The 25,429-nt window shown below is 34.2% G+C and overlaps 1 protein-coding gene across 1 annotated transcript; it reads left to right on the plus strand.

Annotated features, from left to right (window-relative positions):
- The first annotated feature begins 21 nt into the window (after positions 1 to 21).
- Positions 22 to 25,388, plus strand: LOC111051183 (putative deoxyribonuclease TATDN1). The gene is made up of 6 exons (XM_022337621.2): positions 22 to 393; positions 5,098 to 5,277; positions 5,610 to 5,799; positions 7,384 to 7,584; positions 20,228 to 20,431; positions 24,656 to 25,388. The coding sequence occupies exons 1-6, from the start codon at positions 369 to 371 to the stop codon at positions 24,750 to 24,752; spliced, it is 897 nt and encodes a 298-aa protein (XP_022193313.2). The 5' UTR covers positions 22 to 368; the 3' UTR covers positions 24,753 to 25,388.
- Positions 25,389 to 25,429: the final 41 nt, after the last annotated feature.

Genomic DNA, 25,429 nt, shown 5'->3' on the forward strand with positions numbered 1-25,429 from the left:
ATCCTGGATTTGATTCATATAATTATTTATTGTTGTAGGTTATGTTATGTTATTTTGCTTGTAAATAGAGGTTATAATAATATCATGCTTGGCTTGTGTAAATGCAACATTTCTGTAGTGTATCTTTACATTTTAACATTGTATCATAACATTATTAGAGGATTTTGTTTTTCAAATAGTAATTAGATTACTTTCTATTTGTTTTTCTGGTCATAATTTATATTGAATGTTGAAAATTCAATTAACCTAAGTGTTCATTTACCAAATCTAAATTTCAAGTTTCTTTCATGAATGTAAGCCCACCTCATTAACTTTAATTATTTTCCCTTTTTAATCAGAGTTGTGGGCGATTTTTGACATAAAGAATAATGGCATCACTTAGAAGATTCATTGGTAAGTTTTAATTTTTAGATGCTAATAATTACCATATAGTTCGTCATTATTGTAATCAACTATAGTGGGTAGTGAGGTCTACATCACGTTTGGGGACGGGGACTCGTTGGACAAAGAACGGTTGGGAAAGAAAAAGTAATAAACCGTTATAATGGGAGTGAATAAATATAGGAGAGCAGCGTTGCCAATTCTCTGTCTTGCCCTACCTTCTAGAAACAAGTATATTTAATTTAATCAACTGTTTATTCTTTTACAAAATATTCAGTTAAGGTTTTATTCTACTCGTTAAAAATATCTATTTTTATTAGTTTATTAAGTTTGTATATTTAAATTGAGAAGGCACAACAGGCTCTTGCACAAAACTGTCTCATTTCAAATTTATACTAGCCTACAGTCCAAATCAAAATCAACTTCAAAACTTCAGTTTTCTCCATCCATGACCAGCATTTGCTGGGGTAGATTGCTTCATGAGGTCAAACATAAGATTGAGATGGGTGGCAGTTGAAGCGAATTTAAAAAACTCTGTATTGCCTTCTGATTCAGGGAGTAAAGCGGCAGGTTCACAAGCTTTGTCCGAAGCACCCTCTCAAATATCTTCACATCCCGCACACGGAGACTCACTGGCATCATGTTGAATATTTTTAGCGCACTGACAAGAAAACTACTGTGTGACCGTGTGAGTCTTGCATGAGGTAGATCAATGTCAGCCCGCTGTCTTGTGTTGTGATCATGCACTTGTCCTCTTTGAAGATAGGTGTGCTGTCCTCTTCTCAACAGTGACAGGGAGCTGAACAGATACTGACTGTAGACTGTCATAATCTTCAGTCTCCTGAAGATTGGCGCACAATGTTCAAGGCGATGAGAAGCAGTGATAATCCGGAGAACCTTTTTCTGCAGGAGCAAAATCCTTCTGCAGCCACCTGCATGACCCCACAGCACTATACCATAGTTGATATGGCTTTGGAAGAGACCGTAGTATGCTGTTACAAGGTACTCCTGGGAAACATGACTTCTCAGCATACGCATCAGATAGATTACTCTTGACAGTCTATTACATATCATGTCAATATGTGGCTCCCATGTCAGTGTGGCATCCATCATGAACCCAAGCAGCTTCACATTACAATTCCCAAAGTTTGGCGGATTCCGCTGCAGAGTGGAGAGGAGATGCTGAGTCTTCCTCTCATTCATTGACAGCCTGTTCACCTGAAATCAAACACTGGCAGCCTCCAACAGCTGGGCAGACTCCTGGATTGCTGCATTAACATTATTTTTCCTGGCCACCAGAGTTGTGTCGTCTGCAAAAAGGATGGCATTTCTTTCCAGCCTGAGGTCATTGATGAAAATCAGGAACAGGAGAGGCCCGAGGATGGAACCCTGAGGCACGCTGCAGCACACATCCTGAGCATCAGACACATCACCACCGATGGACACCACCTGCTTCCAACAATCCAAGTAATTATTCAGTGTACTGAGGGCCACATCACAGACTCCATATCTCTCAAGTTTCTCCAGCAATATGCAGTGAGAGACACAACCAAAAGCCTGTGTCAGGTCGCACAGAGTCAATGCCACAGAGTAATGATCTTCCATTGCTCCCAGCATGGTTTCAACCAAGCTGCGAACAGCATTTGTGGTAGATCTGCCCCGACGGAAACCAGACTGCTGAGGTGAAAAGAGAGAATTTTCCTCAAAGTAAGCACTGAGTTGATTGTACATCACAGCTTTATAAAGATTTTTCCAAACACTGGGATGATTGATATGGGCCTGTAGTTACCCAATTCCTCTGGATCACCTTTTTTGAAGATTGGGACCGTTCTAGATGTTTTAAGCAGGTCAGGGAAGATTCCAAGCTCCAGACAGCGGTTGATTAAGGAACACAATGGATCCGCTATACTTCCAATCACAGACTTCAGGAGTGATGGGGACATCCCAAATATGTCTGGACTAGAAGAAAATAAACTAGAAGATGTCTGGACTAGGTCAAGTTAGACTACTTATCACTTATAATAAACCAATTCACACTTAAAAATTAAAGTCTTATCAAAAAATACAAATCTTCAATTAAAAATAGATATAATAATAAATAGATATCACATAATTGAAAACAATCAAGCTATTAAAAAAACTGTAAAATTTTGAACCGAAATCTTTAGGCACTATTTAGAACTATTTACTTTAGTAATAAAAGTTTTAAATCATTTAATAATAAATTTTTATAATTGAGTATTAAATTCTGTTAACTTTATTCATTCATTGTTGAAAAACGATCTGGAAACATTGCTGAGCCGAAAAATGATAGCGCTATTTGCTTTGTTGGAGGATAGCAACACCAATATTATTCAAATACTGTCATTGTAACGTGTACCTCACTATATAGAAGAGGCCGCAAGAATAGTTTTAACCTTGAACTTTGGCGTGGGGTCCCATCTGACCGAATCCCAAAAGGTCGAAAAGTATACTTTCCCATATGGTCGAACGAATCCCATCTAGCCGATTAGATTCGATAATTTGCGACAAACTACAAAACCTTTCTATCAAATAGGAATCGGTCAGTTGGGAAAATCAAATCGTCAACCTTTTGCGACAATTGAGATTTTCGGCCAAATGGGATTACTATTAAAACTTTTCGATAGTTTGGGATTCGACCATTTGGGGAACTTTAAGTTTCAATTCTACCATTTGGGATTCTTCAATTTTCGATCTTTTGCGACAAAATAATAATTTTGACCAAATGGGAATCGATCATTTGGCATGCCACCGAACTTTGGAAGTAAGAAGATAGATAGAAGTGGTAGAAGGGTCCAGCATCCACACTTTCACATATTATTCCTTCTCTCTGCACCGAAAATAATAGTAAAATGGAAATATCGGTCTTGGTGTCAAGAAATACTAAGTTTTAGTGATCAATCGCATGTAGGGGACCGGAATGGCTTTATTTCCACTTATTTTATTGTTATTTGATTCTTTTCCTCCACAGCTCAATAAATATTCAATCATTGCGAGTTGGTCACCGGAGGGTGAATGAATGGAGTCACATGTTTATTTGTATCAATAGTTTGTTTTGTCTATTCAATATCTCGATCAAAGACTAGGCCATTCCTGGATAGATCGCATCAGGCATCAGTCGGTATATTCCAACAAGGGAAATAAGAAACACTGGTCAAACAGACCACACTTTACTTGATCATGATGGCAGTGTCACAGATCACAAGTATCTTCATTAGATAAGTCACTGTTTTATTTAAACTTTTCAATTAGCCACTTAGATAAGGAGGACCTGAAGATGTTCACCGGACGCGCCCTCACCGGCTCCGGCAGGTGGTTAAATATCCTCATCGCCAGCACGGGGAAACAGTCCTTCACCTTCGACAAACGACAGTGAGGTCCATCCAAATTTGTCCTCCGAGTGTTGTAGGAGTGCACTTGCTCTCTCCGATGTAACGTTGTGATGTTACTCCTCACATATAGCAGTGAAGCCAAGATGTAGTAGTGTCCACAGACTGTGTGGATGCACAATCTGCGGAAGATTGGCTGGCAATGTGCATCACACTTGCTATTTGTGATGATTCGGAAAGCTTTCTTTTGGAGCAGTAGAATGACTCTGGCATGTGGTGGATGTCCCCAGATCAAGATAACCATACAGACTACCAAGTACTGCATGGTACAACATCAGCAACTGCTCAGCTGGGCTCTCAACTTCCTGAAAAGATATATGACTCTTGACAGATTCTTGCACACTCCAAGAATATGATGCTCCCAGGTCAGCTTTGGATCTGTACTGAATCGGAGGAGGGTGACAGGTGCCTGGTTTCGATCTTTGATGCCATAAGTACACATCAATTTCTGGGTCTTTACCTCGTTGAGAAGGAGCTTATTCGCGGAGAACCAGTCCCTTTCAGCAGCAAAGAGTTGCTTTGCTCTCCATCCTGCTGCTGTGGTATCAACACCTCTACCGATGATTGTGGTGTCATCCGCAAAAAGAAGGCTTGAGTCCTCCAGTCTCAGATCATTGATCATAATCAGGAAAAGCAAAGGCCCAAGCACCGATCCCTGAGGCACGCCATGTTCCTCCCTCGAAGTAGCTCCCTTCAGTGAGATGACCTGCTTACGATCCAGCAAGTAATCTGCTACCAGATTTGCCTGGCATGTACAAGGTTTTGAAATGAAATTGAAAGCTGCCAGGTGATTAGTATACGAGTAATGTAGTGAGGGAAGGCGAGTGGCTAGTCAATAACAAATACTATTTGCAATGTTTATATTTTAAATAATGTTAATATTAAAATAATTGTGGAATTTGCCTTTGTAAATAAATTAATTAATGTTTTAATCAATCATTATTATATAGTCCGTACAAACCTTAGTTCGTAGCATGGGGGTTTATGGCCAATGTTATTTCTTACGAGAATAGGAGCTCATCATGTTTATAAGTATTCTTTCAAAAGGACCCAAGCTCTGTTCTTCTCTCACACTATTATTAGTTCACAGGCTTTTTGACTTCTGTGAGATCGGGTGGCAATGTAATCTCTAAGATAAATGCTGCAATCTAATGTTTAGGCCATAGTGACTTACATGTTAATAATTCACAATATTCATTTACCAAATTCTTCTGTGTCAAATCTGAAGATAAATGTTGGTGATGCTGTCCAATAACTTATAAATTATTGTAAATGTTCTACATTTTCTTATGCTCATCTTTTTCAGACATAGGAGCCAATTTAAATGACCCAATGTTCAATGGAGTTTATCACGGGAGTATTAAACATAAATCCGATTTGAAGAATGTACTGGCCAGAGCATGGGAGAGTGGATTGAAGAAAATTATAATAACTGCTGGGTCCCTCAGAGATATAGAAGAATCGCTTAAATTAGCGGAACAAGATGGTAAGGGCTTGGTATATAAATTGAGCTTCGGTGACTAGATTTTATAACTAGAATACAGATATTCTAATTTCTATTCAACATGAAAATGTTGAACCCTTGATAAAATGAATAACTTGTATATTCATACTTACTTACTCACTTCTCTCCTTAGTCATGACCAGATTTCAATTTTAAACGATTGAAACCTTGAAAAAATGAATGCTTTGTAAATTGGGTACATAATGAGGATCACAGCCCTAATATGTGCTTCATAAATCTATACGCCAAATGCACCATACCCCAATACACCATTTTTAGTGTTTAAGTTTGTTTTTTCATTTGATGTCTTTTAGATAGACTATTCACAACTGTCGGATGTCATCCCACCCGTTGTGGCGAATTTGAAGAGAATGGTGATCCAGAGGCTTACATGCAATCACTCCATGACTTTGTCGAGAAAGGAGGAAAGAAGATAGTCGCCATTGGTGAATGCGGTCTAGACTATGACCGAATTAATTTCTGTCCTGTAGATGTTCAAAAGAGGTGAGTTGTTGAATTTGTGATAAGATTCTTAGGAGTAATAGTGATGATGAATACTCGACCGATTCATAATCATAAGTGAAACGGTTGTTGATAGAAACGAGATAGGTCGTAGAAAAAACGATTTGTGAAACACTGTAATACGAAATTTCCAATCTCACTCAAAAGACATGAATTTTTATCGTCCCAAAAATGCAACTCAAAATGTCAAGTGATTCAAAATTGTCTAAAATTGAAGAAAGGATAGATTTCGGAAAACTTTATTGTCTTTGTTTTCGATTTTACTTATGGTATTTTAATTGAATTATTCTCTCTTTTATCGAACTCGAGTTCTGATTCAACTCGAACTGACAAGTAGAATGAACCTATTATGCAACTTGCCCATTCTACATAGGGCATTTTCTCATAGGTAGCATACTATTAGCCCAGAATGATCCCCAAACAAAAATTAATTCGTGTATTTTGCTATTCTGGATTTTCAAGTGCTGACAAAGACTCTGTTCCAATTAAATATTTTGTGATAAAATTTGTCAAATTCATTTTGCTATTTTGACACTTTTCCGTAATTGAGTCAATTACACCAGTGGTTCTCAAAGTGTGGGGCGCGACCCCAAGGGGGGCGCGATGAATGCTCAGGGGGGCGCAAAGCTTGGTTGGAAAATTATTTAAATCTACTTCTAAAATAATTACGATAAGCAATCTTTCTACTTTTAAAATTCTACTTAAAAATATTTTAATGAGAACTTGAATGGTTTGGCATGAATTCAAAACCCATTCAAATTCTCAATCAATGAGTATAATGCACAACATGATAGAAAATGAAAACCTCATTGATCTCCAAGGTGACTATGCGCTTAAAATGGAGTTTGAAGAATATTCTCTCACATCCTTCTGGATTGGTGTGCAGAAGGAACACTCAATTTTGAGTGAAAAGGCATTGAAAATATTGACTCCATTTGCGACAACTTATTCGTGTGAAACTGGGTTTTCTTCTCTAGCTGCCATGGAAAGTAAATTTACATCAAGACTGGATGTGATCCAGGAACTTAGAGTAGCGTAATCAGAGCTGACACCTATTTTCAACAAACTCTGTGCGAAAAAACAAGCTCATCCTTCACACTGAAGCTCTTTTTATTGTTAATTGCTATGATAAACAAAAGTAACAACTATGTACTATAGTATGTAGCTATAGTACCTGAATAAATTATAATTGTTTGTATAGAATTTGTTGTTATATGTAGGGGGGCCCGGCTTACAGCTGAATTATGCAGGGGGGCTCGAAGTGAAAAGTTTGAGGACCACTGAATTACACTTTATTATTTTACTTACAGAACTATAGTCGCATGTTGGAGTAAACCGTACAATTGAAGATGTGTTCCACGAAACTTTAGTCCTGTAAGTAAAACAATGTGTAGAAATAATACGTAGAATTGACTATACATTTGTTTTTCAAATATTATGTGGTTATTAGATCAAAAGTTGAGAACATAATAAATATATCAATTTTCTGTAATGAAAAGGTACGTTGCAAACTTAATAAGTGCTATAGTAAAATTATCTAAATATGCTTTGAAATCAATGTTCCAGATACTTCGAAAAGCAATTAAAACTTAGTGAACAATTCAAATTGCCTCTTTTCTTGCATTGCCGAAACGCTGGAGAAGATCTACTGGAAATTTTGGAGAGGCATAAGAATTTGCCTGGAGGTGTAGTACATTCTTTCGATGGGTCTTGGGAATTGGCTGAAAAATTTATAAATATGGGATACTATATTGGAATAAATGGGTGGTAAGTGAATATGTTAAATGACAAGTCTCATTTCTCATCACTTCAACACATGAACCTATTTGTAAAAAACAATAAACAGATAAACTAAAATAAAGTTAAAATAAATACTGTTCGTATCTTTAGAATGACTAATCTTTAATCAAGTCAATACGGTAAGTGCCTTTAAAGATGTCCATCATGTTATGAAATTGTATGTTCACGAGCAGTTTCTCAAATCATTCTAAAAAAATCAGTGTCTGTTGGAAATGCAACAGAAATTTTTGCTTGTTTCATAGAAAGCAATTCTCTGAATTATCAAATTACTGCTATTTCTATTGAAATACTTTCGAGTCGCGCGACAAGAAGTTTGCACGCATGCTAGATGTTATTAAACAAAATATTATTAACATAATAATAATGTTGTACTTTACATAAAGCAGACTATCCTTCTAATCCATTAAATAATTATCGTCCAATCAGCCAACCTTTTGAGTACTTTTTCCAAAGAGATCAAAAAGTTAATCAAACCTCACTTTGTTAACTATTATTAAAATAATTACTACTAAAAAATAATATAGTCCACAAATGTCAATTTGGATTCCAGTCTAACAAAAGTAAAATAGATGCAATAGCTCTTTCAACACAGAAAATTACCGAAAATTTCAATGACAAACATAAAACAATAGCCAAAGCTTTTAAAACTATTCCTCACTCAAAACCTCTAAAAAATGGAAAAGTAAGGAATTCGCGGAATGCCTCTCAAATGATTCAAAAGCTATTCAAACAATAGATTCCAAATGCACAAAATTGATAATAAACCTATCCTCAAACAACATACTGACATAGAGAAACGATAGCATAGTAGATATCCCATGGTATAGTGCGTTTATGTCGAAAGTTTTACTGTTATCCCAAGCCGATAGTTCACATAGTTCTTTCCTACGCAGCTGTGTGATGCTGATAGTCTCTCAAATTGTGCCGTTCATACACTATCACCCCAACAAAACAGTAAAAATTGACAATAATCGACAGTGATCGGCTTGAGATAACAGTAAAAGTTGCGACATAAATTCCCTATACCATGGGATTATCTACTTACGCTATTGTTTCTCTATAGTATTGACCACAGTCTTACACAGGGAACAATCCTGTCGCATATTCTTTTCTTAATCTACATAAATGATTTTCTCAAGTTGGAGTTGAAAAATGGTGTGTCAATCGCTTCTTTGTTTTTGTTGATGACAATTCATTGTTATTCACTGGAACCACTTGGGAGAATACTAGGAAATAGCTAAATCCGGGCTCAAACAATAAAATCCCGGCTTGATGAGCATTTATTAAAATTAAACATAAAAAAGAGAAATTTCATGTCTTTCTCGCCTAACTCTACAGGCCAGCCGCAAGTTTTGAATTATATTTAAAATCTATTATGTTGACTGCAATGATTCTGATTGGACAAATTTATTGTAAAGCTTAATAGAGAACATCATGTTAAATATTTGGTATAGTGATTGATCAACATTTACGTTGGGTTGTTTACATGAATAATACAAACTCAGGCATTATATAAGTGAATTTCGTAATATCAGCAATGTTAATGACAAAGAAATCTCAAGACATTTATTTCTCCTACATTTAATCATTTCTTCGATACGGAATAAAAAATTTGTGGTGTTACTTACTCCAACCACATGGTGGAATCGTTGTCATTCAAAAACACATTAGATCTATATTAGAAAAACCCAGACTCTGTCCAAGTGAGAACTTATTTCGTGAGCTGGATGTTTCAACCGTCAGGAAACTGTATATTCAAAATTGAATTATCTTCATAAACAGGCATAATATGAATCTCTCCAACTTGCGTATATCACTGTATAACCTCCGTCCCTCATCTATCACTTTCCAAGTTACAGATACTGTTTGATCGATTTGTAGAAGACAGTTTCCATGTCAAAACTCATCAATGTTGTTCCAAACCATTTTATCACAAGTAAATTTGTTCCTTTGTTAGACGTTCTTAAACTTTTTATGAGCGTCATACAGTATGTAATGTGGCTTTAAACCCGACGAATGTACTTTTTCAATTTTGAACGTTCATAAAAAATTGAAAAGTGTCAAAGGGAAAAATTGTACGAATCATATCGGAAATTTCTTCCTCTTTCAAACCATATCCTCATAATTAGATTTTGACTGATAGTTTACTAGTAATTAACATTTTTCAAAACTATTGAAAAATTGATTTATCTCGAAAACTAAGGTCGATATTTGAGAATTTTACCAGACTTTTTTGTTGCAAATTTCATGTAGAATGTTTCATGGTCTTCGGCTGTTACACCTTTCATGAGACAATCTGTATAAAGAAATTTCCTCACAGCCCATTGTGACTTCTCATGATTTTTTTCAAGTGCTCTCTTCACTTTTCCTTTTACCTCAATTTTACTCTTTTTTCTCCTCCCCATTATTTCATAAGTGTAAGACCAAATTACATTTAGTAGCATGTTATTCCCATTAATTCTATTATTTCTCTTGTATTCTCTATCATAGAATACTCGGCCTCTGCACTCAGGTTTTTTAGCCTTGCAGGGATCTCCCGTCATAGGTATTTATGTTCAATTTTTATTTGATGGTATTTTATTTTATATCGTGATCAACTATTTTTCTTTTCAACCATTGTCATTATGTTTTTCGGATAGATAAAGATTTTATTTGAATCAATACATCACAAACCTCCGCATGCTTTCTTCAAATTGAGTGCTTGTATTTTCTTATCTAGTACTGCAATAATTCAAATAGTTCTCAATACTGTAGCTCATAATATAAAAAGAAAGGTTTTTCTTGTGTTTGTTTCAATAGCCCCATTTAACAATATTTCACAGTACTGTATATGAAAAAAATTATTACAGTACCGCTCTCTTTTGTCTTGGCACAAGCCGAATGTAAATGATACAATATAACGCTGTCATATTAGTTTTGCAAGTTTTATAATTTCTAAGGGTAATCTAGTTTCTATAAACATGGATTATATAAATAAAGTGACAGTTTTTATTTATGAAATAATCTACTCTAGTTCAGCATGAAATATGAATCATTCCCAAAGAAGCAAGACGTATTCTCAAAGAAGCTAGAAATTTACTGATAATCATCTTAATTACCAATAAATATGGAACAAATAAAATCAAAACAAAACATAGCACAAATTACTTGGCACTACCCAGAAAAGAAAATCATTAACTATCCAATCTTAATAATCTTGTTAAATATTAATTATTCAATTATTGTTTCTTATCTAGTTGGTTGTTATATACGAGGTGTATGAGAAAAGTAATGAGACTACAGTAATTTCATACTAACCGAAGTTTTATTATTTTCAAACAATAATGTTATTCCCTCCAAAGTAGTTCTCTTGGACAGCTATACATCGGCCGAGTCGTCGTTCCCTCTCTTGGTCACAGCGCTGGAAGTCTTCAATTGGCATGAATTTTAACTGATCGATCAGTCTTTTGAATGCTCTCCAGAGTTCCAAAATGGCTTTCTTTTAGAACATATTTCAATTTCGGGAAGAGGAAGAAGGTAGAATATAATATAATACAACAAATTATAGAATATAATACATACACAGGGTATAGCAACACTACAAATATTCAAATTAATTGAATAAAGCAATAAATAATAGTGTGAATTATCCCCATTATTTTGATAACACCATTATTATCAATTACAATAATATTATACGGAAATGTATTATTACGGTGAATGTGCAGCATACCAATACCCTGATAGTGAAATAGTAAAAAAGTATACTAAAAAAGTCTGTTCGTGGGTCAATGAGGCCAGCACTTTGCCAATCAAAAATTTATTTTATTGCTGAAACCGATCTCCTGGTGACAAATGATTTTGTCGGAGAAGGCTTAGTTGTTGAAATTGTGCTAGGCCCTGAGGTCTGCGGATTTTTATCTGATCAATAAGGTGATCCTAATTCTAGTGGTTTGAGGGTCTTGGAATTAAAAACATAGATATGCGGTTGACTGACTGCTCTTATAATAATGAGAATAATATGGAGAATATTACAAAATACATCTTTATATGAATAATCTAATAATCAATCTGTCTTTAAGAGACCGAATACACATGTCTTTAAGAGACCAAATCTCAGATGTAAGACTACAAAATTGAGTGAAAAATTAATTAAATTAATTGAATAATTGTTAAATCAGGGGTTGTTACCTGTAATATCAAAGTAATATCAAATTTATCAACATAAAGTCAATACAACAATACTATGAAATATTCATTACTCACCCTTAAATGGGTTTTCGACTGTCACTAATCCATAGCCTACAATAATAATAAAGTGCAGCAGTCAACCGCTCTGAATGGAAATTAACTATGCCATTAATAATTTAATAAAAGGATTAGCGATTTCAAAACTGATGGGATAAATGATTCCCAATAATATAATTTTAGTCTCTGAGAGAGAATAAAAAACTGTCTGGAAAAGACATTATTGAATCAGGTCAATAAATAATTAAGCTCAGAAAACATGTCTGTACTCTACAGAAGATAAAAGCGGTCTCCTGTTCAGGTCTCCAAGTCGACCTAATCAGGCTCAAAAATAGGTATCAGGGCTGGCAATACTATGCATTAGAAAATACCAAATAACAAAGGACGTGGTGGGCACAACAATAATTTCCCTCAATAGAACGGGAAAGGAATACAACTAACAAAGACAGAATACAGGAAAATTCCCTCAGTCAAAGTAGAAGACTCAGCAATAATAGAATGGACGTTCAACTGATTTTTTATGATGATTTTGCGTTTACAACAATTCTAAGTACTCTAGGAAAACGTTTGAAAACAATAGAGGAAATAGCAGAATTTAATTACGTAATGTGCGAAATGACATCATGAAACTACTCTAATAAAATTTTATCCTGGAAAAGTTATAATTTCGAAAAAATAAATAAATTTTGGCACATTGCTTTAGTTCAATGTTTAATGCTGAATCAACTAAAACAATCATTCCTACACCCGGTACCTGCCAGATTTGAACGTACTGTTCCAAGAGCTCCTTCCATTACTGATTTTTTATTTTCTATTAATACTATTTTTAATATAATGATATCGAGTAACCTGGATCAGGTTTGGTGTCAGAATTTTCAGGTCGCAACTGATAATTTAATTTTCTGCCGAAACACGGGAAAAATTAGCCTACCAATTCTTATCTAGAGAATATTCTTCCTCCGTTAGTGGTTTCAATTGTAAATGTTTTGTTTTCTATGACTACTCTAATGATGTATTATAATACTTCCAGGGGTTTCAAAAACTTGAAATTGGTTGTAATATTCTTAATAGAAGAGACGTTTTTATAGGTTACTAGGAGCTTCGCTACGAGAATTAAAAGATAAAATTATTTTTGTGAAACATTTATAATCTAAATCCTACCAAAATTGTTATAATCGTTTTTGAAATCACGCCACAACGTGGAATGAAAATAATTGAGTCAAATCATTCGAATAATTAATTAATGTGTTGGAAGTGCTCTGTAGAAGAGTAGTCTAATTGCAGCGAATTTGTAGAATATTGGGCGGGGCTTAAGAGTCGACCTCGACTTCATTCATTGGTAATTAATATTTCCCGTTGACAGTTATCAAATTAGCAGTGACCATGTTATTTTTGTTTTTGCTTGATGCAATTGAACTTTAAATTCCAAATTAAGTTGATTCGGAATTTGATGACTCTGGTGGCCTATCCATGGATCTCTTGCTTATTCTGGAATTTCTGGCATAGCTTGTCGCTTACTTTTTGTTTCACCTATCCAAAAGTGTAAAAGCAGCAAATCCACTGATTCTTTCTTCCATGGAAGTCCATTCATACATGAGAGTTCATTCATAATAGTATAACATATTGTGGCTGATTTCTTATGTCCTAAATTTTACTATAATAAATATTAAAGTGAGATCATTTTTATTTGAATTTGCATAAATCTGAATAGAGTGTATTCAATCACTTTGATTATTGACTACCATTATATGATTTCTTTCTTTGATCTTAGCTAAAAACCGAAAGCTTAGGGATGAAAATTTGGATGTAAACTGACATGTAACTCAATTTAATTTCTATCTAAATTGACAACTCTAGTATTTACTTGTGATCTATCAATATCAATAGGTTTGTCTTGTGCCATGCAATGACATCACGAAAGGAAATAGGAGCAGCTGATGGAATATTATGTTTTTTCGATTTAGTTTTTAGCTGATTTCGAAGCATGAAATTATAAGGCCCAGAGGTAGCCCAAAAGCCTGTTCAGTCAGGATTAAATTTCATGAGAATTAATCAGAGCAGGGTTTTTATTAATAGAAGGCTTCTCTGATTGGCTCTCGTGGTATTTAGTCCGGATTATGAATTAACAGGCGGTGCAACTGGCTCTCTCAAGGCCATGGCTGCCTACAAACATAGAGCAACATAGGAACCAATACAATAGAAATTAGTCGCATTTTTATCATCTCACAGTGAACATCACATTTAACTACCATATGTTTGGAGAGATTGATTTTAAATTTCTTTTGCTATCATCCGGTCACTTTCTGAATCTATTCTTCCAGATGTTCCATGAATACTGCATTGCTTTAAAATAAGGTCACCAAAATTGGTAACTCAACTACAGCTATTATAATCTTTTTCATTTGCTCACACTCTCTTACGTTTTCAACAGACTATGGAAACTTTTTTCTGAACATCTGCTACTTGAGGGACCAATAATCAATCACAAGGAACTCCAGCGAATTTTCCCAGAGTTGAGACCTGTTCCAAAATAATGATTTTTTTTAGCAAATCCACTATATTCTTGATTTAATCAAAATCGTTAGAACCGTTTTCGAGATCCGTCAAACATACATACATATCCACAAACACACATATTCAAACAGAAATATTGCTTTCTTAGTATAATAAATTGACTTCAATGATTATGATTTCATTCAAGGAGAGTTTATTTCACATAATAATAACAGCTGGCATTAAAAGCAAAAATGCCAAACATGATTGAAATTGAAACATTAGCGATCATTAACATTATTATCTTCATCTGATCTAAAGTAACCTGATTATAGTAAGATTCACATCAATGTGTCAGCATTGTTTGAAAGGGGAGCATTGATGCTATTAATGAGGAATACTGACAGTCAACGAACTGTTATGCATATTCTCCAATACTTTTATCGAAATCTACCTTCATCTATTTTCTTTGGTAAAACAATCAATGTTTGGGAATAATTGATTCATGGTAAAAGCGCCTTACTTCTATGGAAGATATTTTTACATAGGGAAAAGCAACAACAGCTATTTGATCGTTTTAATAAATAACCCCTTTCTTTCGCCCAAGTTGAATTTTGGCCGAATCTCTTCATTCTATGCAAACAGATTTCACAACGGACACTTCTGAAGTTTTAAAAATACCCTCCATATATCGTACCGTACTGAATTATTGAAATTTCATCGAAATTGTTTAAGTAGTTTTCGTGATCTGTCGGATATACAAACAAAATTAGTCTTGATAGAATGGGATCAATTGATAGAAGCAACTCCCGTCATAAAAGTTTGTTTTATGAAAAATAAAAACCATCTACACTCCCAGGAATAGCTCTGATTGAAGCAGCAGTGCCCAATCAATTTGTTCTCGATAAATGCATTTCAATTAGTTCTTCAACTTGGTGCCAACGTAATGAAGTCATCTCAACTTAATGCCAACCTGACAAAATTATTAATTTAGTTGCCAGTTAACAACTGTTTCGAATATTTACTCTCTCTAGATTATAGTTTCATAGTTACATATGATATGGAAATTTCAATTATAATTAAGAGATTAGGAGAAGAAGAATATACATGCTAAAAGACGAACTTTAAACCCTTGAAAACCACCCTTAGAGTTGAGATATCGCCAAAATATTTCTTAGTGAGCACCTAGGACGTATAAGGAATCTATATTCCAAGTTTTGTTGAAATCCATCCAGTAGTTTTCCAGAAATCGTGATCAGTGAGATAAGAATTTTATAAGTATAGATATATCTGGCGTGTTGTCATTATTTTTATTATTATTACTAGCAGGGTACCCGTGCGGGAATTAAATGTTCAGATTATTTTTGTAAAATATTTATAACCTGAATTCTACCAAAGCCGTTATAATCGTTTTTGAGATCCATCATTCAAACAAAAATTGCTTGTTGAATATAACTTGAATAATGAATTAATATAGTCACGTCACTGTCAAAGAATTTTGTATCCGAAAAGGTGCTCTCCCTCGATGAAAATGTCATTATATATTGGACCGTTTCAAGTTTCATTCAAATACATTTCTATAATACTTAGTTACCCAAAAATCGTTGTCAGTGATTGTGATGATTAGTTGCGTTGCTATCACCTCAGTTTGAACAACACATTCAACTTTGTTGAAGTATACATTCAACTGCGTATTTTAAAAAGCAATCAAAAGTTAGCGATGCCTTATGGTGTCACCCAGTTGCTCTTATGCACTCATCTTGACATCAGGGAATATTTTTATTGAATCATGCGATGTTTTCAAATTATATTGCTAAATGTTATAACCACAGCTGTTAATTTTCTCTCTTCCTCTCTAGTTTTCAACAAACGATGGACATTTCTGTTTCAATAAGCTGCCACTTGGATGATCAATTTTTCCTCTCAAATTATCTCAGAGATGAGACTCAGCTCAAAATTTTGTATCACGGACCTACTATTTTCTAGGAGCATCTTATGATCTGCCCTCTATCGGTAATAAATAAAGAAATTAGGCCACAGCTTGGCATGAAAATTATTGAGTCTAATCATTTGAATTATTAATTGATGTGTTGGAAGTGCTCTGTAGATTAGTAGACTAATTGCAGCGAATTTTGTGGAATATTGGGCGGGGCTTAAGAGTTCTCCTTCTAAGAGACCTTGACTTTATCCATTGGCAATTAATATTTCTCGTTGACAGTTATCAAATTAGCAGTGATCATGTTATTTTTGCTTTTGCTTGATGCAATTGAAAATAGAATTCCAAATCAAGTTTATTTGGAATTGGTTGACTCTGGTATGCATGGATCTCTTGCTTATTCTGGAATGTCTGGCATAGCCTATCGCTTAAGCTGGTTTACACCGAAGTTATTGACAAATTGTTGATAACTTAATCCTTATGGATTCTATTAGATTGAACAGAACTTGACTAACACATAAATGTTCATCAAATGTTAACATTTTGTTAATAACTTTGGTGTAAACGCAGCTTTACTCTTCGTTCCACTTATTCAAAAGTGTAAAAGCAGCCATTCCACTGATTCTTTCTTCCATGGAAGTCTATTTATATATAAGACTCCATTCATAATAATTAGTCTAACATTTAATGTGGCTGAGATTTCTTTCTCATGTCCATCAATTGGCTCACTCACTTCCATCATCAACAGACGACGAAATAATTATTATCAGCTGTTTTTCCAAGGATAAATAATAATTATCCTTTCAATGTCCTTCAGCGAGTTTTCCCAGGGATGAGATCTAGTGCAATCGAATTTTTATATTATAAAACTACTATGCTCTGAATTTCGTGAGAATCGTTAGCGCCGTTTTCGAGATCTGGTGAAATACAAACATCTAAATATCTAAACATCCAAACATCTGAACATCTAAACATATAAACAGATATTGCTTGTTTAATAGTATAGGATGAAAGGAAATAGGACCAGCTGACGGAATATTATCTTTTTTCGATATAGTTTTTAGCTGATTTCAAAACATGAATATATCAGGTCCAGTAGCTCAAAAGCCTGTTCAATTTCAATCATGATTAAATTCCATGAGAACTAATCAGAGCAGGGTTTTTTTAATAGGAGGCTTCTCTGATTGGTTCCGTGGTATTTAGTCCAGATTAGGAATTAACAGACAGGACAACTGGCTCTCTCAAGGCCATGGCTGCGTAGAAACATAGAGCAACAGAGGAACCAATACAACAGAAGCTGAAGAAATTAGTCGCATTTCTATCACCTCACAATAAACATCAATTCAACTACCATTGTTTGGAGAGATCAATTTTAAATTTATTTTGCTATCATCCGGTCACTTTCTGTACCTATACTTCCAGATGTTCCATGAATACTGCAATGTTTTAAAATAGGATCGCTAAATTTGGTAACTCAACTACAGCTATTATAATCTTTTTCACTTGCTCACACTTTCTTTCTCACGTTTTCAACAGAGTATGGAAACTTTTTTTGATCAGCTGCTACTTGAGGGACCAATAATCCTTTCTGAAAGAGCTTCAGCGATTTTTCCCAGAGTTGAGACCTGTTCCAAAATATTTTTTTTATCGCAAACGTACTCCTGATTTAATAAACGAATGTTAGAGGCGTTTTCGAGATCCGTCAGACATACATACATATCCGCAAACACACATATTTAAACAGAAATTGTTCGCTTAGTATAGGATTGACTTCAATGTTTATGATTTCATTTAATGAGAGCTTATTTTACATAATAATAACAACGCGTATGAAAAGCGAAAATGTCAAACATAATAATTGAAATCGAAACTAATAACAGCTGGCATAAAAAGTAAAAATGGCAATCATCATTTCGAAATCGAAACAGTAGCTATCATCTTATCTCCATCTGATCTAATGTAAACAAATCATAGTAAGATTCACATCAATGTGACAGCATTATTTGAATGGTGAGCATTGATGCTACAGAGTGATCTTTTAGTCCTGTTACCCTATTTTTAATACATGGTAATTTTTCCCTAATAAAGGGAAATTTTGTTTTGTTGCACGAAGTTGGTAGCCCTACTCACTCAGTATACACAAGGCAGTGCGAGTTTATTATCCTTAAGCTGTGTAACATTTTGTGATGATTCTGGTCGTGTTATGAACAGAATGTATTTTACCATAGAACAACGGGTTTTCATTCTGGAACAATATTTTGCTACGAAATCGTACGCGAGTGTAAAAGAAGCATTTCACATCCTCACATCCCCTGATTACTTTTTGTGGGGCTACATTAAGTCTGAGGCCTTCAAAAACAATCTTCACAATATTGATGAACTGAAAGCCAATATTAAGACTTAATCACGAATATTTCCAATATATAGGTTTCTGCTAATATGGTGGAAAGAGTCGGAGCGTGTATAACCTCAATGGGTGGACATTTTGAGCATATGGTGTAATAATTTTAAGTAACTAAGAAATGTGAGTAATGAAATATAAATTTTCTTTTGTAAATAACAAATATTATTTTTTTATTAATACCCAAATTCCCGTTTATAAATTACATCAAAAATTGGGTAACAGGACTAAAAAATCACCCTGTATTAATGAGGTATACTGACAGTTTCAAGTGAATATCAACGAACTGTTATGCATATTCCCCAATATTTTTATACTTTTATCGAAATCTACCTTCATCTATTTATTTTCTTTGGTAAAACAATCAATGTTTGAGAATAATTGATTCATGGGAAAAGCGCCTTACTTCTATGGAAGATATTTTTACATTACGAAAAGCAACAACAGATATTTGGCCGTTTTAATAAATAACCCCTTTCTTTCGTCAAGTTGAATTCTGGCCGAATTTACTCATTCTTTGCACACAGATTCCACAACGGACACATCTGAAGCTTTAAAAATACCCTCCATTCATCATACTGTACTGAATAATTAAAATTTCATCGAAATTGTTTAAGCTGTTCACGCGATCTCTCAGATATACAAACAAAATTAGTCTTGATAGAATAGGATCAATTGATAGAACTCCCGTCATAAAAGTTTGTTTTATGAAACATAAAAATTATCTATACTCCTAGGAATAGAAATGAAAATATTTATTCTTATATTTATATTCTAATATTCATAAATCTGATTACCCTTTTTAAAATTATTCAACACGACATGTTTCGGCTATAAATAATTCCATTATCAAGTGATTGGAAAATAGATAATAATATAATATTCTCAGGAATAGCTCTGATTGAAGTAGCAGTGCCCAATCAATTTTTCTGCGATAAATGCATTTTAATCTTCAACTTGGTGCCAACCTATCAAAGTTAACTCAACTTAATGCCAACCTGGCAAAATTACTAATTTGGTTACCAGTTAACAACTGTTTAGAGGTACTCTCTAGATTATAGTTCTATATTAACATGATGGTATGGACTTTTCAATTATAATTAAGAGATTGGAATAAGAAGAATATGCATGCTAAAAGAAGAACTTTAAACCCTTAAAAACCACCCTTAGAGTTAAAATATCGCCAAAAGATTTCTTAGTAAGCACCTAGGACTTATAAGGAAGCTATATTTCAAGTTTTGTTGCAATCCGTCCAGTAGTTTTCCAGAAATCGTGATCAGTGAGTCAGTGAGATAAGAATTTTATAAGTATAGATTTATACATAAGCATAATGAGAATAGAGAAAATGAGCAATAGATTTATACATAAGCATAATGAGAATAGAGAAAATGAGCAAGAGTAGTGAGAATAATTAGCTTGCAATTCTTATCTAGAAAAACTATTCTTTCACCAATAGTGATTTCAATTGCAAATGTGTTCTTTTCTGTGACTACTATAAAAAAAGTGTTATAATACTTTCGAGGCTTTTAAAAACTGGAAATTGATTTTTACAGCTCACTAAAAACTGAGGAGAACCTAGAAGTTGCCAAGAAGATTCCTTCGGAGAAGTTGATGCTGGAAACTGATTGTCCTTGGTGTGAAGTCAGACCTTCGCATGCTGGTTTCAAGTTTATCAAAACTAATTTTGAAAGTTGTAAGAAAGAAAAATGGCAAGAGGCTAAAATGGTGAAATCCAGAAACGAACCAGCTAACATTATGTAAGTAACTTGTGTTCAACCCACATGCTCTAATAAATGACTCATTTTTTTTCTTAGTTTCATTGACTGGAAAAATGACATAATTAGAGATAAAAAAAGAGATAATTGTTGGCCTGAAAATTTCTTACCAGAGATTCATTTTGGCTAGTGAGAATAACGGAATAATAATTTGAAAAACGATTGCTCAATCAATTGTAATAATAACATTCAATTTGATGTGAAGCAATGAATGGAATATTTAAATTTCATGAAATGTAACCAAGAAGAATTCCATGTTGAGGTGCATACAGACTTATATGCCACGAACACGCGCATTTCATTTTTCATAAACTGATGCTATTCTCATTATATTTGCATCTGTTCAAATGCATATACTGTATAATAAGAATTAACATCAGCTGGTGAAAAGTTAAATGCACGTATTCGTGGCACATAAGTCTGTCTGTATGCATCTTTAGTCGCCTTACTAAAGTCAATTTTACATAATTTTATTTGCAGTCTAATACTTTTCACTGAGTAATGTTTTGCGTTAATCTCAAGTCTCAAGTTATTTCGTTCCTAGTCGAAGTAAAACATGTTCATTAATAAATTAGCTTGATATTCATTCACGTATTCGTGAATTTTTCGATATCTATAATTTTTTGGGGAAAAACTATCGAGGATAATGTAATATTCATACTGCAGAAAAAAGCCGTGAGGATAATTTATAAGATTAATACAAGGTGCTCTTGCAGGTCTTATTAAAAAAAATTCTGACAGCTCCTGCTTGCTATTTGTATATCTGATTTAGCAATCGTTGTCTTCTAAAATAGACGGGTTTATGAGGAAACCCAGTTGACTCATCCTCATAATACAAGATTTAGAGGTTTTGTTTAACCACCTCATAGTCTACTGAAGAGTGGCCGGTTTTATATGGGAATGAGAATATTCAATTCACTCCCATCTCAGAGGGTTTGGAGGAGTTCAAAAAACCACTCAGGGAATAGTTTATTGTATTGTGTCCATACAAATTAGCAGATTCCTTGTTAGTTAATTTTTGCTGTATGTTATGTGTTCTTGGTTGTGTTATCTTGTCTGTTTTGTTTGATAGATGAAGGATATCAGTAATATATTAGATTTCACTTTGAGGGGTCATATAGCCTACTGCGGGAGCGTTGCTTCCTTGATGCAGTTCCATATGACGAACAAGTAAAGTATCTTAATTTCCAGTTTATAGTTTCAATATAATAGCGTTCAAATAATTCTCATATTATTTATGAAAATTGTTCGTTATTCAAGTTTTCAGCTAATTATCTCTTCCCAAGCATTAACAGCTTGGTAAACTGTAAAACATAATAGGTAGTGGACATTAGTTAAAATTAGTTGATTTCAGCTGATATCAGCTAGTGTTTTTATTGGTGTAGGATCCCTACCTGTGCTGACGTCACACGAATGCACTACGGCTTTGTTACGGAGGTAGTGCTTATACACGTACGGGATAGGAGAATTATTTTTGACGCATCATCACGTCTGAACTACTGGACTGATTAACTTGAAATTTTGCATAAATTAACAGAGAAGACTATTAATCAACAGAGAATGGGTATAGAACTTTTCAATACTTCTAGATTTCATTACGTCAAGTTTTCAGTTTTTGTCAAATTTTAAAATAGACCCTTGCGGAGCACGTGTTCCCTGCTACTTATGAATAATAAAAATGATTAATCAATCAAAAATTTATTAACTAGCAACCCAATTTTTTCCAATCCATATGACGTAGCCTATTTGGCTTTAAAAAGAGGTTTTTTAATATTTATTTATTTATTTATGGAGACAACAGGTTACCCCTAATGTGTCTCCTTCACAAATACAACAATACAAGATTAACAATTAGCAATGTAACTTACAATTGCAATAATGTTAAAAGAAAAAAATATATAGAAATACAAGAGAAGGAAAAAAATATATGTATACAAGAAAATTATCATAAAACTGAATATAGAAATGAAAAGATTCTAAAATTGAAATAAAAAATGTTACAAAGAGTGGATAAAACTAACAATTGAATGTCAGAGGACTGATACCTGCCAATGAAGCAACAAAATGAGTAAGAAGTACACAGTGCAATAGATACATACCTATATACAGCAACAAATAATCGACAACACGACCGAGCAAGGACATCTCACAATAGACTGTTTAATATTTTATAAAATTTTTCACGAGAGAACCAGAAGATGTCCAGTTGCCCAGAGTAACAGTTGAAAAGTCTTTGAATTCTGTTGACCGGAGAATTATAGTGACTCACAGTTCTGGAACGGGGCACAAAAAAAAAGAAAAAGTGGAGAGACGTGATATGGTAGATATATAAATATTGACATATGAAAGCAAATATGGGGAATCTATTTTATTATTTAATAAACTATGAAGGAAAATTAAAGACTTAACATCTCGTCTTGTTTTTAATGATTGCAATAATTAGAAAATATTTCTCAGAGTGTCAGAGGGAAAGTCAAACGGACAATTGAAATGGAATTTCCTGAAGTACATGTACCTTAAAAATTTATTTTGTAAACGCTCCAAAAGTAGTACTTGATCATTACAATAGGGGTTCCAAATTTCAGACGCATACTCAAGAATACTTCTGACAAGAGATTTATACAGAAATATTAAGGGTGAGACATCATTGAAAGGTGAACATGTTCTCAGGATAAACCCCATCTGCTGATTGGCTCTGCTACACAAAAGGTCTATATGTTTATTGAATGTAAAATCAGAGCTGTAAATCACACCCAGGTCCTTAAAAGACTCTACCTCCTCCAACGGTACACCATCAGTACTATAGATGCATCTGTGTGAAGCTACCTGCCGGGAAAATGATAAAGTTTTGCATTTAGCTATATTTATTCTAAGGCCATTATTCATACACCATACACTTAGTTTATCAACATCCATTTGAAGGCTAAGGCTGTCATCAGGGCTCAAAATCGCTTTGTACAACTTCACATCATCTGCATACATCAGACAGGATGAGCCATCAAAGACAGCAGGGAGATCGTTAATGAATAGAAGGAAGAGAAGTGGTCCAAGGTTAGAACCCTGAGGCACCCCAGATGTACAGTTGAAAGTTCTAGACTTGAAATTATGTACTCTAACATACTGCACTCTTGAATGCAAATAGCTTTCAACAAGATTTGCCAGGCTTGTACAGAAACCAATCGACTTTAGTTTTTTAACTAATATTCTGTGATTGATTGAATCGAATGCCTTTGAGAGATCCGTATAAACAACATCAACCCGCCCCCCACCGTCAAGAACTCTGGATACCTCATTGCTGAACTCCATTAGATTAGTCACCGTAGAACGGCCTGACAGAAATCCATGTTGCTCGTCTGCGATGACTCCCTTCACCTGCCTGTATATAACTGCATGCAAAATTCTTTCAAAAACTTTGGAAAAACAATTTAAAATTGATATGGGCCTATAATTACTTATACCAGTTCTTTTACCTGACTTGAAGATAGGAGTAATCCTAGCAACCTTCCATTTAGAAGGAAATTGGCCAGTCCTGATCGATAAATTGAAAATGAATTGTAATGGACTAAGGAGTACCTCTGCACAACCCTTCACAATAAAAGTAGGTATCAAGTCAGGGCCCTCAGAACAGCTAGATCTAAGGCTGTTAATAGCAGACAGGATCTCGTCAGAGGAGACAGAATCAATACCAACACCTAATCCCAAGCTCCCAGACATCTCCAGCTCATTCTCATGCATATCAGGGGCGGCGTGTTTATCAACCTCATAAACTGACTCAAAATATACATATAATATTCTATATTGGGTCAATCTTGTATTTACTATCCCGTACATGTGTAAGCCAAAACCTTCCTTTACAATAATATAGATAGATGAACACTCAAGCAAAGTATCACAAACTGGAACTTTGACGAATTGAAAACTTGATGTACTGGGAACGAATTGTTGAATTGAAAAACTTGAAACTTGACGTACTAAATTCTTGGAGGACTGAAAATAGGCCTATAACCATCCTTAGTAAATTAAGAATCTTTATGAAACATTTTAAAAATTTATCAGTTCAATAGTTCAGACGTAATGATGCGTCATTTGTGTATTTCCTATCTCGCACATGTATAAGCTAATTCTTTTCTCTAAAATATTATAGAAGATGATGATTAATATTCACCTTCAATCAAAGTAAATGATAATTTTCTAATTAATTTTCAGACAAGTACTGGAAATATTATCAGCTATCAGGAACGAAGATGCAGACGAACTTACCAGTACAACTTTACAAAATACTGAAAACCTGTTTTTCAATTGATAAAAGAAATTCAAATCAAATCATAATTATTAGGCTCAATTTTTGTTTAATCCCTATCCAGTGCTACACTAATACAGTAGGTGTTTATGAAGTAATCAAGTAAGTTCAAACGTATTATCTCAAAGTTTATCTGATAAGACTCGATTTTTATTATGATTTTCAAGTTTGTGGAAAGTTGTGAAGCTAATCCACCACGTATTTGGTAACCTGTATTTATGTATTCTGTTGAACATTTAATGCAATGAGGCGGATCAGGAGGATAGTGAGATCAACTGACGTTGTGGAGTCTGTGAAAATGATAGGACAACATAATATATTGCCATTCTATTTTCTCATCGCCTTTTATAGAAATATGGGATTCATCGCAGTAGGCCTATATGTAATGCAGGCTAATATTAATTGTTGATAATGATAAATTATATCTCAAATCTGGTAGTTTACCTTTATTATTTATTCATAGTCTGCAAATGATTTAGCAACAGTGCATAGTTGTAAAAGTATAGACCTCTGCTTTGTCAAATAACAGACAAGGATAGCAATCAGGTGCTATCGATGTAAATCAGTGAACTTTATAACGTGAACTCACTGAAAAAATATTCTATTCTAATAATTAAACAATATCGGAGCACTGAGCTTTGCTCTGGAGTACAAAAGCATAGAAGCATAGTTTATGTATG

The sequence above is a fragment of the Nilaparvata lugens genome, chromosome 2, assembly GCF_014356525.2.
Source record: "Nilaparvata lugens isolate BPH chromosome 2, ASM1435652v1, whole genome shotgun sequence".
In the NCBI taxonomy this organism is placed as follows: domain Eukaryota; kingdom Metazoa; phylum Arthropoda; class Insecta; order Hemiptera; family Delphacidae; genus Nilaparvata; species Nilaparvata lugens.

Bases quoted from the DNA above. Each gene is read 5' to 3' on its own strand.
- LOC111051183 (XM_022337621.2), top strand. From the start codon at position 369: ATGGCATCACTTAGAAGATTCATTG. The intron at 5,800-7,383 runs GTGAGTTGTTGA...TCAATGTTCCAG, and splicing joins CCTGTAGATGTTCAAAAGAG to ATACTTCGAAAAGCAATTAA. The intron at 20,432-24,655 runs GTAAGTAACTTG...ATTAATTTTCAG, and splicing joins AACGAACCAGCTAACATTAT to ACAAGTACTGGAAATATTAT.